Raw genomic sequence first — 15,708 nt, forward strand, 5'->3', positions numbered from 1 at the left:
GAACCCGGTAGTTAAATGCACCCATCTTCTGCTTCTAGTTGTAAAGGATGCCAGAAGCTAAAACACCAGTGGCACATACCACTGTGCTCTCCTCTTGTTAAGGGCAGTAGGGGCTGGGAAACAAATGAAGATACACATAGCTGAAAAGAATATCCTTCCACTACCAGGGAAGAGCATCAGAGAATGAAATGCAAATACTACTGGTTTTGGTTACTGACAGTATGGTGAAACCCCAGCCAGGTCCCACTATCACATGAAAGACGATCACTTTGGTCTGAGGCTCTGGCTGACTGTCACCAGTACCATGTCACTCCCGGCACTGTTCACTAGAGTTGTGTAAGGTGGGACCCAGCAACTCATTCTAGGCACAATCCACATTTAGTTTCTTTTAAAGAGACAATATAGGACCTCAGTTTAAAAGGCTGCACTTTATTCAAATGTATGGAGATACTTTGTTATTTGCACTTAGAAAAACCCTTGATCTCTAGACATTTGGATTTTGTCTTTTATTTTCTGAGAGGAAAAAACATTACCATTAGTGAAACTAGGTCCCATGGGGAAGGGTTTGTGTGTTGTTGGATTTGACATGTTGGGTTAAGCATCTCTTTGCTGCAGCTACGCTTGTTTTGCTTTTAGCTCCTGTTGATACCTATAAGGAGGGGAGAAAAAAAACACAGAATAGAGCACCAGTTACAATAACAGTGTCTTCCTAACAATCTCTTCAGCAGAGGAGGTTTAAAATTACAACAGACTTGAGGATGGAAACTTGGCAGAGGATAGTTTAGTTCATGTAATAAGTTCCAAATTAGTTGTTAAGTTTTCCTTGTTCCTGGCCAGTAGTGAAGCCAGAGAACTCCAAATTTTCCCTCAAGAAATGATTTAAAAAAAACCACAACAAACTACTCTGCTTAAGGACCCTTTGATCTAGCTGGAACCTGACATGATTTAACACTGTAAGCTGCCAGAAGTGCAAAGCTTAGGAGGAGGGGAAAGTCTAGGCTGTTTGTCAGTCAGACCTACAGCTTTTAAAGAATGACTTAGACCCAGAAACTACAGCTTACATAGGGCATTCCTTAAAACCTGCTCTAGCTATACTGAAAATGATGTGGGTAGTTTTCCAGTTGAGTAGGAATGAAGGTCTAAATAACAACATCGCAAAAAAGTTCTGCAATGTTTAATTGTTCAGTTCCTTTTGCCTGTTGCACTGACATTGAGACTGGTAAGATTTATAAATTCCTGTTTAAGATGAGGTGGTGTGAATGCTTATTTACAGTATATAGAGTAGCCCTTCTTAATACATACCTCCATATTCGGAAGAGTTGAGAGGCACCAGCACAGCCAACAAAAAAATTCACAGTAAACAGACCCCAGTTTTTAGGAATAATAACTAGGGAGTACCTTGACCAAATAAAGCCTGTTGAATGAAAGGGAAAGTTGAAAGATGTTAAGTCTTTAAAGTGAAATATTCAGACATTCCTCTAAGTTTAGAGACAGAATCATGGCCCAGTTTAAGTAAACAACTTTTACAACTTCACGTTAGACAACTGCTTTTCTTATAACTAGCCATTTTTCCACTTAAAAGCACATCAAGTGCCAGTGGGAGAGCTATGGGTATGTATTGCATTTTTCTATAATAACTAGACAATGAAGTGATTCATAGTGTGAGTATCAAACAAAGATCCTCTGTACCCTACAGCTGTCTAGACCTTAATTCACCAGCACAGTTGCAGGGTAGTGGCATTTTGCTGTAGTATATCCAGCTTGCTGCACCATCTTAGAGATTACAGAATCCACCAGTCAAGAAAGGTTTACATATCAGGCAAAATGCACAGCAATGTGTCAGATGTCAAAATAAAATCCAGAGAAGGAAGAAGGTGGCAGCTGTAATTTTGATTTTTCAGCTTTAGCTGCCACAAGTCCTACCACTGACAAGATCTGTTGGAACACCTTGAATACGAAATATTGGTTCTGCCAGTGTGAAAATTCACACAAGACAGCAGTGCAGGAGTCCATGTACCACTGCTTCAAAGTTCTTTTAACACATGGAAATTCTTTTTAGATAGGTTAGTGTAATTACCCTACCATCATTTAATCCTTAAAATCTGTTCTAAAAAAGTCACTATATCCTGGACTGATTTCAAAATTACTTGACCTAAAGCAAAACAGGTCACTTAGTGGAATGAGTGGTATCATTGTAACTTAAGGTATGAAACTCATAGCCTAACTCATAACAGCTTGCTATGGACAATTCCAAATTAAGACACATGTAGAAAACTGTATGTAATCACAGAACTCTTACAGATTTACTAACAAGTATGTCCATTCTAGAATTATCATCCAACAGTAATAGTGAGAGCTAGGGCATTATAGATAAGCCTTTTCTATAGAAGTGGATTAGTACTGATGGAGGATTCGGAAAGAAGCGTACACAGTTTTAGAGAGAGGCTGTGTAAAAGTATGGAGTAACTTTGGCTTTACCTGTTGCTGTTAGTACTGCAGACTGCGATGTGCTGAGCTTTTCTGCTGGTCTGGTCATATCAGCCATTCCAGCACATACCAAACCCTGTAAAAGAAAAATTCAGTGAGCACCAGCCCAGTACCAGGACCTCCTGCAACAGATCAAATATCTTACAGGGGAAAGCTGCTTCATAGCTCAGTCCTTATTCTATATGTGTTATGCAGGAGATGGGATGCATTATATGAGCAGAGATTAGACTCTTGGAGACACCATCCACTTGTAGTCTATTGTGGCAGGAATAAGTTATAGGAATAAGTTATGAGGATGCAACTGGCTTGCAGTAAAATCCCAGGTGGTGGCAATTTTGCATTAGTTTAAAGAACAAGGTTCATTTAACCACAGCTGCTTAAGAAAGCAGCTGAAACACAAATTGGTTTTCATGCAACAAATATAAGCTTATCTAAATAAGGCCCTTCTTTCTAAAACTCAGGATAAGATATTACTGGTAAAGACATAGGTGCGACATCATATAGTCTTCATTCAGCTTCATCTAAGGTAAAAGTAATTCTTTAATTTCAGTGAAAGCAGAAAAATTACAGGTGAAGTGAGGAATAGCTTGGCTGATCTACTTGACATTACTAGCAACATGCTGCTTGATTTGTTTTGTTGTTGTATTGCCCTCTACTGGAAATACAATTTCATGTTCATGTTGTAGGAGTTCAGAAAACAAACAAACCCAAAAGTTCACAAATAAGAGTACTAACACTTTTAATTCTTTGACTGCCACTAAGGACTCCTTTGGCTCTAATCATGAAAACAGTTTTCAAGGGTAGAGACTTCTGTGTGGTGCCTCACTTAGGGGACTGATTTTGCTGCAGTGGTGCCATGGAGGTACAGACTCTCAGTGCGCTTGGGTAACTGCAGTAAATGCGCCTTTGCCATGTAGGGGCAAAAGTCATTTTTGCTTCTTGGTGAAGAACTTCACTGTGAGCTTACAGAAGCCTTCCTGAATGTTCACAAAACAAAAAAACATCTGTGTATAAGCTGTTTTGATACTGCAGCATTTGACACCAGCCTGCTCTGAAGAGTTGCCTTCTATGCTCAGACTCAAGAGCGTGTTGCCTGGGAGAACCTCAGAGAAAGGGGAAGGTTAACCACAGTTACTACAGCTCCAGTTTAGACTGACAAAGAAACAAAGCTACAGCTTAGAGCATAATGTGTTGACTGGCCTTTAAAAAGTTGGGGTTCACAATGGCACACTTATGAACCAGCTGACAATAGGAAGAGCAGGTTATATCCTTGCTTGTTATCAAACAAGGAGATCAAATAGCTTTATGATTTTAGATTTTTTTTTTAATCTGTACCAATACAACAACTAGGATGAATACAGTAAGTTAGGCGGAGACATGTAGTAATATTTCACCTGTGCACAAACATAGCCAAGGGTTGTAACCAAGTGGGAAGCAGAACATTGTAGGAAGCAGAGAGCTCCCAAGACCTGAAATGGCAGTTGCCTTTTTTCTTTTGTTTTCTCAAGATTACCTTGCACTTTGCATGCTTTAACCTGCCTTCAAACTATGAGGCTTATGAATTGGCTTCCTTAAGATACTCTAAAAATTAATCAATCTTGGACGAAATACATGCTTTAAGAGTTTTGAATTATATGCCAGCTCACACCTACCTCGAGCAATAGTAAAGTGTTTCACAAGAGAAAGCTTTTGTGAAATTTTCAGCTAAAAATGCAGTTTTTCCATAAACCATTTTCCCCCTACTTTATCCCCTGCATTTTGTGCTGTATGCTATTAAGGATAATTTTGTTCTTCCCCATGTATTAAAAATCAGAGCCTTGGTATTATATCTTTCTGTAGGCTCAGAGATCTGCTGGGAAACTCCTGCTTGCTCCATGAGTTGCTGCAGATTGGCCTCTGACATCCATATTATACTTACCCATTTCATAATAGGTGCCCAGAAAAACACTGTTTTGGGACCTGAGGAAGGAGGAGGAGAAAAAAATAGTTAAATTATTCAGTGAGGTGTGGCTCTTGTAATACCCACAGTAAGTTGCTGTGTTTTGTTTTGTTTTTTCGTTTGGTTGGTTGTTTTTTGTTTTTAAATAATGAATTCTGTCTGTTAGCACAGTTTCTATCACTGTACAAGCTCTTTCACCTCATACTTATAGTTCATCAACTCAGTGCATCAACCTTCAGCTGTGTAATCAGTCAACCCATTTTTGCAATATATGAGTAGAGTTTTGTACTTTGATTTTTAAGGAAACAAGGACACTTGTTAGAGCAGGCAAAATACCTTTATAATGAAAAGAGTTAGGATGAGAGCTAGGAATACAGAAGACAGTTTCTATATAATGACTAAGAGTTACTCTACAGCCAGACTAACTGAATCAGTATTTAAAATCTTTATGAACTGAATCTTGCAAATTAAAATCCCCAAATATTTTATTACTGGTACTGTAACAAATCAGTCCCTCTTTCCTGTGCCAAATCACAGCCCATCTCTTGATGCTACAGAAGACATGCTGCACAGCAGCATTGGACTGCTCAAGAGAAAGTACAAACTGCAGATATAAGTACTGGTAAATGTCACAAGGCAAGTGTCCTCATTCACTGCTAATCTGCACCTCTGAATAGCCATGTCTTTCTAAAACAATGCTTCCTACCCAATCAACCCTACACCCCAATAAGCAAAGGAGGATTATGGGGAAAGAGGACAAAATCTATAGGACAGGAGAAAAGTCAATGGAATGGGATCTGGGGGAAAACATCTCTTGCAAACACATATATCTTACAGTGGTCCTAAAATGGCAACTGGTTGGTTAAAACAAAGTACTGTAATGCCACACTACAATGTGCAGGCTGCCAACCGTGCCAGAAATCATTAATCTAGGACTACCACCTGAAGTTTTAAAAGACAGACAGCTATCCAAAGTATCAACTCACTGCACTGGGAGACAGTCATGACACTGGTTGCAATTTCATCAAAACACATTTTTAGGTCTCGCTAGGACACTGCTCAGCATTCTGATAACATGCAACATGAAGTCTGAGGCCAAGTTTTCACTGTAATACGTTACATATTATGAGTAAAGTTCTTAAATATAAATTATAAATGCTAGGACTTTGGTTACTTGCTTTTTATGTGAGCTAATTTTTCTTTAACAACTCAGCCTTAAAAAGACCTTGCAGTATTCCCTATTTTAAGCACGTTCAAGTTTAAAACTATGACTTGGGAAAAATTTACCATCAGGTTTCTAGAGCAAGCACCTGTGAAGCAACTCATAATTTGGGGGTAAGATTGTTACAAGTATCTGTCACCTGAAAGCCAACTAAACCCCAGAAAGGGGCAGGACAACTGCAACACAGAAAGCAACAAAAACTGGCTTGGCAGCTTTGCATAAAGCCCTCTTGGACCCACGCTGCCTGTGATAGTGATCAAGTTTCAAAGTATTGTTAATGACTACTAGCACATTACTTTTTGCTTGCATAACTGAATGTTTCTACCTACACAAGATTTATTTTTTTTTTTTAGGATGCCTGGGGTTGTGCAGCCACTGAAACTAATACTGTTGAATAAACACAGCTCAATATTTGTCCTTTAAAGAGATAAATTTCAGTTGCTGTTCTCTTAGGTAGCTACTTAGTATTTCAGCATCAGGCTGCAAATAACAGCTTTTGATGAAGCAGTCTTGCAGAGATCCCACAGAAGTAGCTTTAATGACTACCATGTGTTTTCTTTTAAAACACAAATTCAGATTTGGAGTACTGGAGAATGTGGGGCAAGTATAAATAATTAAATTAACATTCCCTAAACAACTAGTAAAGTTTTCAAGAGCACTGACATGAATTTTTATTAATAATAGACAACTTGATAATCTAGAACTGCTGGCTACAAAACTAAGAAACACTTGAAAACTGGTAAGGTACCAAGCCAAGCTTGTTTCAGGGAAAGACTGTCCAACACCGTAGGCAGAACACCTCTCCTGGAGAAATGCCAGGAAGCGCCCAGCCAGGGCGAGCTCTTCCCAGATCCTGACACCCAGAACTTTTCAAGGATGAATTTGACAGCAGCACATAAGAGCAGGGACATACCAGAAGCTAATCTGAATATTAAATGTATGACCAGTTTATAGAATTTATGGTTTCTGTTAAATGTAAGAAGTCTTTGTCCCAGAGAGCTTAGTTTAATCACGCAAAGTGAACAAAAGATGCCAAAAGAGAGGGAGTACAAGCTCAGCCCACACTTCCCTGTGGCTGCCAGGAGCCATGTTCCCTGCTCTTTGGCAGCCTGAGGAGTTGGTGTCCTGTACCCCAGGCCCTTTGTTGTCCTCCAGCAGCCTTATTCTGTGCAACGACAGCCAAAGAAACAGCTTTTCAGACCAGGCATCAATTATTTTACTGGAAGCTTTCTTTGGGCCAGAAAAGAAGTAAGCATTTGTTCTTCATTTCTTACAAGTGATTTATAATTTCATGATGACAGTCATACTCCTAAATTAGACTAGAAACTTAAATATAACCAGAAATAAAATGTGAGCATTAAATTTCTAACCTACTTGTTTTGCAGTCTGAGTGACATCTATTGCATAACTTTCTCACAGACCTACCTTTAAGACATTCAAGGCTGAAACAGGAATGGCAGAGGTTCAGTTTTGATACCTTCTTGCTCTGTAGCTTTTCTCACTTGCACCATCAGTACAGATTATGGCAGATATATATGTATATACACATACATACACACACAGAGTTCCCAAAAAATGGATTTTTTTAAATAAATTTCAACATTATGGTGGTGAACAAAAGTGGCCCACAGGCAGTTCTGTGAAGTGCAAAGCACTACAAGACAACCTCCAGAGCTTTTTTCCATTAGTTCTATGGTTCTGATGAAGAATGTGCTTGAAGTGTTCCCAGTGCTTGCAATGCCTTGTATTCAATAAAAGCAATTGCAAACTGCCACATTTCACACAGGATGAATGTGGCACACAAAGGCTTGGCACCTTTACAATGCAAGTGCTGGACTTACTGACTCTTTATACATAAAAGTTACATTCATGTTAAATATATATATATTTGTCTAGTGAATGCAGTACTAATGAGACATTTTGATACTTGCATTTTTCACTCTAATTGTGATTTCTTTAAATCAACAACTTTCATTTCAAGAGATGACCATTAGATGAGGATGGAGCAACAGACTAAGGACTAAAGTCCATTTTCACAGTGTATATTCCAGGTAGGTGAAGAGTCAAGGATGCACATCACACTGAAACACAACAGCAGGAACAGCAGCCTATGGAATTTGGACTTATCGCACTCTATGCAATTTGTTTACATGACAAACATCACCTAAATGGCCCTGAAGCAGATCATTTTACAAGAGGTTTCTCCCTAATTACACACAAAAAAACCCCATGTTTGCTCAAGTAAAGGTACCCTTTAGGTCAGGTAAGGGTAGCTCAATTCAGAGAAACTCGAGCCCTTCCTTTCCCACAGGAGCCCTTCAGCTACAAGAGTGGATTCATAAAGGGCATGAGTTGTGTTCAGTAGAAGCACTGGATTTGGCAGAAAGAAAAAAAATAAAGCAAACAGCATCTTGACATAACCAGAGCATACTTAACAAACAGAAATCCTTGCAGCACTGCCCCTGTTTTTTCAGTACATTCACTTGAAATAAGTGATTGCTGAAGCCTTCAGGCCCCTTTGGAAATCATGGCATCCCCTGGTTCAGGGTCAGGCGGCCCAGCCGCCGCCCTGGATTCAAACCGTGGAGTAACGCGACAGTGACACTCGAATCGTGCATCGCAGGAGACAGGACTAACAAGCAGCAGCAAGTTTTCCTTTAACCAGGAGCCCACTCTTTGGCAATTTTCCCCGTGTCACAATCACAGCGACAGAGCTGCGACCCCGATTCCACCTTTCCCTCCTCCCCGCGGCGGACCCCGCTGCCCGGCGCTCTGGTAGCCCGGCCCGCTCCCCGCGCCAGGCAGCCGCAGCAGCCCCCGGCGGGACCCGCCTCCCCCCGCCTTTTCCTCCGCGCATCAAGGTGACCCCCACCCTCACGCGGAGGCGGCGCGGCCCGGTAGCCGTTGGGCCGCCGTTGGAGGAGACGACGCGTTACCTGCCGCGTGGTTGTAAAAGGGCCGGAGCCGCTCCGGTAGCATGAGCTCGATGCGGTCGAGCAGGCGGTGGTAGGCGGCGCGGAGGCCCCCGCCGGCAACTGCCATGTTGAGGTGGCGAGGGGGACGCGGGGTCCGGGCAGCTGTGGCGGCGGGTCGGCGAACGAGGGGGTGCTGGTACCTCTGTCCCTCCGCGACCCGCCGTCCTTCCACCGCCCCCAGCAAGCCCTGCCTAACTGTCACCTCCGTGCCGGGGGGCGGAGGGCCGCTCCCTGCGCGCTGACTGGCGGGATCTGTAAGAGACGGGGCGGGGCGGCGGGGTTCGCGCAGCGCTATTGGTTAAGGAGGCCTGTCGCGACGTCGTGGGGAGAGCTGGCGCCAGCACGCTGGGAGGAAGTATCCCGGCCGTTTTCGGGAAGGGCACGAGCGCCCGGCTCAGAGATGGCCGCCGGCGCCGCTTCACTCTCACGTTTAAGATGGCTGGCGCGGGAAACCACGAGCTGTGACTCCGCTCCCGAACCCAAGATGGCCACACCGTGGCTTCATCACTTGGCTCGAGAGCTGGTCTAGCCGACGCGTTAACGTCATCCGTCAATTCCACGTCGCACCCTCCCTAGTCCGTGAGGGGCGGGGTTCGCCGAGGCGTCCGCTACCGGCTCGCGCGAGACGCCTGTTAGTCTCGGAGCGCTGCGCCCCCTCCCTCGCGGCGGGGGCGGGGCGCCGCGGGTGGGCGGGGCGCCCATGCACGGGGGCGGGGCGCGGAGCCGCCGGCGGCCGCGCTGCCGCTCGCTCACCGTCGGTTCCTCGGCGCGAGGCAGGCGCGAGGGATCGCCGCGCGCGCCGGCCGGCCAGTTTCCATGGTGATCGCGCGGAGCGGCCGGTACCCGCGGAGCGCCCGACACCCCTCCCTTCCCGCTCCGCGCCCCTTCCGCGCGGGGCCATGTCCCGCGGGCACTGCCCCCACCTGCTATGGGACGTGCGGAAGCGGAGCCTGGGGCTGGAGGAGCCCGGCTTGCTGCGGAGGCACTACCTGGGTAAGGGCGGGGGCCAGGGCGGGGGCCGCGGCGGGGGGCGGGCGGGCGGGCGTCGTTGAGCCATTCGTAGCCCCCTGCTTCCCCACAAGGAGAAGAGGGGGCCGGGCGCCCCCCTCTCCTCGCGGCGGGGCGGGGCAGGTGACAGCGGATTCTCCCCCTCCTCCCCTTTCCCTTGTGGGTCACGGGCGGGGGGCGAGGCGCGGCGGGGGGATGCCGGGCTGTCCCGGCGCTGAGCCCGGTTCTCCCGCCCCGGAGCTGCCGGCTCGTTCTGCTTCCCCTCGGCTGGGCTGTCCCGCAGCGGCGGCGGCTGGCGGCTCCGAAGTTTCCTGTGCCCCGCGTGGGGCGGTCCCCCGCCTTCCCGCTCCCAGTCCTCCGCGCCCGCGGGGGTCCGGGGCACGGCGGGGCCCCCGGCTACTTCCATGCGCTGCCTCCGCTGCCCGGGGCCCTCGGCCGCCCCTCTCTCTCCGCGAAGGAACTGTTGCATGAGGGAGAGCTAGCGGGGAAGTTGGGCGGCGGCGGATCGCAGCGGCTCAAAATAGACCAGGAGCCGTCGTTTATGCCCCGAGCTGAACAGGCTCCGGATTTACCGGCCCTCAGGCTCGGAAGGTTGTTCACAGAGCACGTAAATGCTAGGATAATGGCGCGGTTGTTCTCCGGGCTTTGAGGTGTTTCCTGGGATTTGAAAGACGAATGCTGGGCAGAGGCGCTTGAACGTGTTCGGTGCCGGCTGGTTTCGTCTTTGTGTTCACAAATGCTCTGCAGCGATCGGGGGGGCGGTTCTCTAAATACGCTTCAGCTTCTTGCTGCTGTCTCTTTCAAACGATAATCTGGTTATTTTCACTTTCTAAGTGCCGTAAGTTAAAAATAGTGTTAGTTTCAGTTTACGAGGCTTCACGGAGATCTCTTTCGTGTAAAAGATCTATTGATACTCTTTGTAATGGCGCAGGTTGCACGTATCTGTGTCTCCTTCTTCCCAAAAATATTAGAAAAATATATTTGTTCACATGGTTTTGGAGGTGTGGCGGTCGGTTGCATATATTATAGAATGCATATATCATACTGACACTTTTTTTTGGAGAGGTGATTGCTAGGAAAGACAGCTTATTGGTTGCAAACACTTTCCTTTGTGCTTGTGTGTCAAAATAATTCTGCTTTTGAGTCGAAATGTTGAGTACTTGAGATAGAACTTATTCACAGCATTGTGAAAAGTGTATCTTATTGTACTTCCTAAGCATTTCTGAGGTGGTTGGTATTTGTTTTCCTTTGGTTTCCTGGTGGAATTTAAGGTGGCATATCACATTACCGTGCTTAACTCTAGTTTTCTAACTGTGGTCCCTGAGCACTCGGTAATCCACAAAAGGTAATTGAGAAAAGTGAGGCCATTCCCTATAGGTTTACACTTATTATAAAGAGGTTGTATGTGTGTATAGCACTTACATGCATGTGAGTCCTTTGGAAAAAAATGTTGAGGTCCTAAAATTAAAAAAGGTTGAACACTAATGGTCTAACTGGTTTTTACTTTTGTTACCCCTTGACAGCTGTGCTGGGCCAAATCTTAGCTGAGGGTTGTCCTAATTTATAGTGATCAAGCATGGATATCCTTCTGACTAGATCCTTAAGGAATTTGTTTATTTGTTTATTTATTGCTGACTCCAGTTGGAGTGGAAAAGCTCAATGTTAAAAATAGGACTGTCATGTGTAGATTTTTAAGAGGCACCATAAGACCTTTTGGGCTTGCTTTTACATTATTATGTCTCTGACAACTGAAGAATTAAAATTTGATCAATAGAAATCATCCTTCCGGATTTATTAAGATCTCTTCTCTGGACACTGCTCCCATAAGGTGTGCATAACTTCAGTTAAAAACAAAAACCTTCTGGTGACTAGGTGAAGGTCTCATATTTAATATTTTTTATTTAACCTAAATATGTTCAGTAGGCTTATAGCATTGAGAAAGTCGGACCTGGGAGAGGCTTCCCACTGAATTAATGTTAAGATCTGCATTGATGGTGGTAAAATTTGCTCAGTCCTTACTGACTTCTGCTTTTAGCAGAAGGAGTTAGTACATGGTGTTCTTGTCCTGTAGAGACATCATACTTGTATTCAAAATGGCATTTATGGCCTTAGTAGACACACTAATTTTGCTGCTAGTCAGGTGTGATTGCATGTGTGCAGATTTACCAGACGACAGGCCTGTTGTTGTGCCTTTTTATGTGCAGTTTAGTGTATATGTGGGTCTTTTCTCTCTCAAACTTCAGCATTTCTATGTAGGAGCTTTGTTGTTTGGACACAGATTGAGATCACAGTGTAGTCAGACGGGTAACATTGGTTGTTGGTCATTGCTAATCTTATCTGAATGGGAAATAGGGTTTCTTACTGGTTTTATACTGTTTCAACAGTCTGACAGAACAAGTCAAACATTTAATTTTGATTTAGTATTCAGAGCCTCGAGGCATTGCCTGTGTGCATTTTTTTTACCAGTACAAAATACTGTAGGTTATATGTATCGTCGTTGTCTGCTGCTCTTTTTCAGTCAGCGAATCAAAGGAGAAACCTGATAGCAAGTCCATAACTAACAATGCATTTCACAATGGGTTGGAAGGAAGATGTGTACATATGAATGATACTTGCATAGTGAACTGTTCATTTGGTTAGTGTTGTTATGGTACAATGTAAAATATGGGGAATATTGAAGGCGTCTGTATATTGAAGGAAGACATCTGAGAACTAACTAGTGTTTCCTATTTACTCTGTGTTTTCCCTTCATGTGAACTGGGAATCAAATGGCACTCTATTTATAGCCTCTTTCAGCTTTTGAAAACAGCTGCTCCAGGAAGGATCTGTGCATCGTACTGTACCTTTCCATGCAGATAGTCCACTCCTGGAATTTCTGTTCTTGCAAAACTCTGTCTGATTTTGCAACACGTCTAAATAGTTGCTCTGAAACCTAGTCAGTTCTGGACAGTGTTCCAGAGGAAAGTCTCCTGGAGACAGGGCAATATGTATGTATGTGGGACGTGTCCTTCAGATGTTATCATTTGGTAAGAATTCCTGCTGTGATGATAGAGGGAAAATGTGTATCTTATCAATGTATCTGTTAGCTACCTTTCTTCAACATTTGTAGGCTATTCAGTCTCAATTTCAAACAGTGCTTATGTCTGAAGTCTCCAGAGAAAGTCAAGCCTTGGGAAAGCTGTCAGTAACAACCTTCAGTAGAGTGCGGGCATCATCCTACACTAATGCTGGTAGGAGGAGTCCTGCTGCTGGATCAGGGATGGAAACTGAGTTTCAGGCTACTTTCAGTCACTAACACCACCACAGTGCTTTTACACTGAAAAACATAGGTAGTAAACTGCAGTATGCCATTTAAATTCTGCTTTGAAACTGGCAAATGTAATTATTCAGTCATGATACTTTCCCAAGAATTCCCAAATCTTCGTTGCAATTTTGTATCATTGGAACAATATTGCAGTGTCTAATGAACGTGTCAGTTCTGATGCCAGGTAAAGTGTTCTGTGCCATCACAGTAAAGGCCTCTGTCTGGACAAAGTATAGCATATAATAATTTTACTAGAGAAATAGCCGCGTGAGTTTCTTGCAAGAAAGAAGTGAGTTCATAATTCCCGTGAAGTATTTGAGGTGATAGGTTTATTTTCTTTCCTGTGAAGGGCTGTGACTCTGAGGATGGCTCTTTATGGCCAGGAAGAAGACTGAAGACTTTCCCCCCAACCCCTTATTTCTACTGGAATAGCAATTTATCCAGAGAAAATCTGTTAGTCTAAAATAGTTTGTAAAGAAGGAACTGATTCAATATCAGAACAAGTCAGTTCTCCCTAATCTCTGATATCCTTGTTCACATAATGTTTTCTGACATCATCTTTCCCCGTGATATGAAATTTTTAAGCTTACCAGATTTCTTAGAAATAGTGTTGTGATGCTGTCTTCTGAGCTTCCCCTCACCTCTCTTTAAAAACTGTTTCATATTTTCCTAACTTTTTCTCATGCTGTTTTTTAAGATTTGGCAAAGGTTTGAAATTCATAAATTAACTGTAAGGAAACTAGTAGTTAAGTTCATTGTGGTCAAATTTTTTGAAGTTTCATCAGCTATTGCTACAAAGAGAACTGTAAATATATTATGATGTAGGTAGGGAGAACGTACTAAACTAATCATGTGTCAGTAGCTTGCCCTCTCTACCGAGATGAACCATAGTAAAACCAAAACTAATTGTGGTTTTGAAGTAAGTTAATGGCCCTGTTCATAGGTATCCTGAAAAACAGGATAAGCAAGAATAGCTGTTATGTGTACGGACAACCGATTAGTTTTGATATTGACTGTGTTACATTCATTACCTGGTTGGTTTATAAAACTAGTAGTAGCTCATTGTAGATAGAATTGGGTATTGCTGTTGTTGAACATTTAGGTCTTCCCAAAATATGTTGCCCAGGGTGGGAGAGTGAAACTAATTTCTTAAAATACTGGAAATTTTGATTCTCTCTCTTGCTTTTCCTTGGACAAACAAACAAATGAAAACCAGCAGAGATGGAAGCTTGAACATTACAGAAGGCAACTAGAAAGAGATGTGTTATTTCCCCCAATTTTTGCTGCAGCTATATTTTGACACATGGGGTCTGAGTCCTTGGAAATAATGCAGAGTAAGAATGGTCAAACAGATTTAAAATTATAAGCTTTGTGACTGGCATTTTTCCAGACTTTGCAATAGTCACAGAATATTTAATCAGCCTTTCTTCTTTAATTCTTTACATAGTACTTATTACATAGTACTCTTTACATAGTACTTGTGATGTTTAGTTATTTTCAGGTGCACTGTTACACTTCATGTCCTAAACCTCTGGCATTAATTTTATTTTCCAGCACGAATTAGAAACATGGCATCTGTCACAGCTAAAACCTAGAACTGGTAGAGGTGGTTTATTTTGTTTTTCTTTCTACGAGGCTAACAAATTAACTGGTGCTTGAAAAGGGACCATTATTCATTTACCTGGTTGTCTGATTCTGAGGACACAAATGATTGACTGCCATTTTAATGTAAACAGTGTGGCTTCCTGATGTGCATCATGAAAACTGCCCAGAAAAACACTTCTGTAGTGATATATTCTGGCACACACCGAATACTTTGTGAAACTTAGACTAACCAAAGATTTTAGAAAGATGCAGTTGAACTCTCCAAATTTGTTTCATTAATGATGTTTTTTGAATAATAGAAATGGGCAGAGTCAGAATTGAAGTTCACAGTGTAATGAATGAATTAAAGGAAAATGCATCTTTGGAACAAAGCCAGACATCTTTAATGTGCTCAGTGTAATATGTCAGGCTGGAAATTTGGTATAGTTGATAGATTTTCAGTGGCTGTATATTATAGAAAAGGGTAAGACATGTAAGAGCACTGTAGAAAAATCGTGTTACTTTTTAACAGTAAAAAACACAGGAGGGTACAGTGATCAACTGTTGCCTTAAGCTGGATATCTCTGTTTTTGGGGTTTTTTTTGGGTTTTTTTGGTATATGTTTTTTTGTTTTTGTTTTTGTTTTTTTTTTCCCTTTTAATAAAAGCAAGACTTAGTGACTATAGTCCTTAAATCATTACAGATGAGCAATTGAAAGAGCAATATGTCATCAAGACTTCCTGATAACAAATTGCATTTAGAGGACTTTAATGAAGAGCCTGTATCTAATACAAATTCCATGATACGATCTCATTTAAGTTGGCACCAAGGAATAGAAAGGCACAATGCATATGCATAAAACAGCTTTTTTAAAAAAAATGTTGGAGGTGATCCTAGCATATAAAGATTAATGATCTCTTTTTCTAGTTCCAAATAAATCAAAGGAGATAATAAAGACAGCCATTTAAAATGTTTTAATAGAATAATTTGTAGAAAGTAGCACACTATCAGTAAAGGAAAATAAAAACGCAGCATAGCAGATTCGTCTGAACAAGGCATAAATAAAGAAAAGGTGACTGGTTATAATATGGTACATACCAGAACACCAGAAAGAGATATGAGCTGGAAGGCAGGATTAAGGTTGGATGAGTATTTCTGGTGTCTGAGTGCTGAATGCTTAGTTTTAATT

At 42.7% G+C, this 15,708-nt stretch overlaps 2 protein-coding genes across 4 annotated transcripts in view; one reads left to right on the forward strand and one right to left on the reverse strand.

The window, feature by feature from the left end:
- Positions 1–424: 424 nt before the first annotated feature.
- On the reverse strand, positions 425–9,096 carry MPC2 (mitochondrial pyruvate carrier 2). The gene is made up of 5 exons (XM_080361218.1): positions 8,585–9,096; positions 4,406–4,446; positions 2,479–2,563; positions 1,303–1,414; positions 425–649 (listed from the first exon to the last, which is right to left on the reverse strand). The coding sequence occupies exons 1-5, from the start codon at positions 8,688–8,690 to the stop codon at positions 616–618; spliced, it is 378 nt and encodes a 125-aa protein (XP_080217344.1). The 5' UTR covers positions 8,691–9,096; the 3' UTR covers positions 425–615.
- A 251-nt stretch (positions 9,097–9,347) lies between these two features.
- DCAF6 (DDB1 and CUL4 associated factor 6) overlaps positions 9,348–15,708 on the forward strand; it is a 93,789-nt gene continuing 87,428 nt past the window's right edge. For all 3 annotated transcript variants that reach the window (XM_080341759.1, XM_080341760.1, XM_080341761.1), the window contains exon 1: positions 9,348–9,616. In XM_080341759.1, the coding sequence (XP_080197885.1) occupies positions 9,523–9,616 (94 nt within the window). In that variant the 5' untranslated portion in view covers positions 9,348–9,522. The remainder of the gene's footprint in view (positions 9,617–15,708) is intronic.

Source organism: Nesoenas mayeri, assembly GCF_963082525.1.
Source record: "Nesoenas mayeri genome assembly, chromosome: 1".
Classification (NCBI taxonomy): domain Eukaryota; kingdom Metazoa; phylum Chordata; class Aves; order Columbiformes; family Columbidae; genus Nesoenas; species Nesoenas mayeri.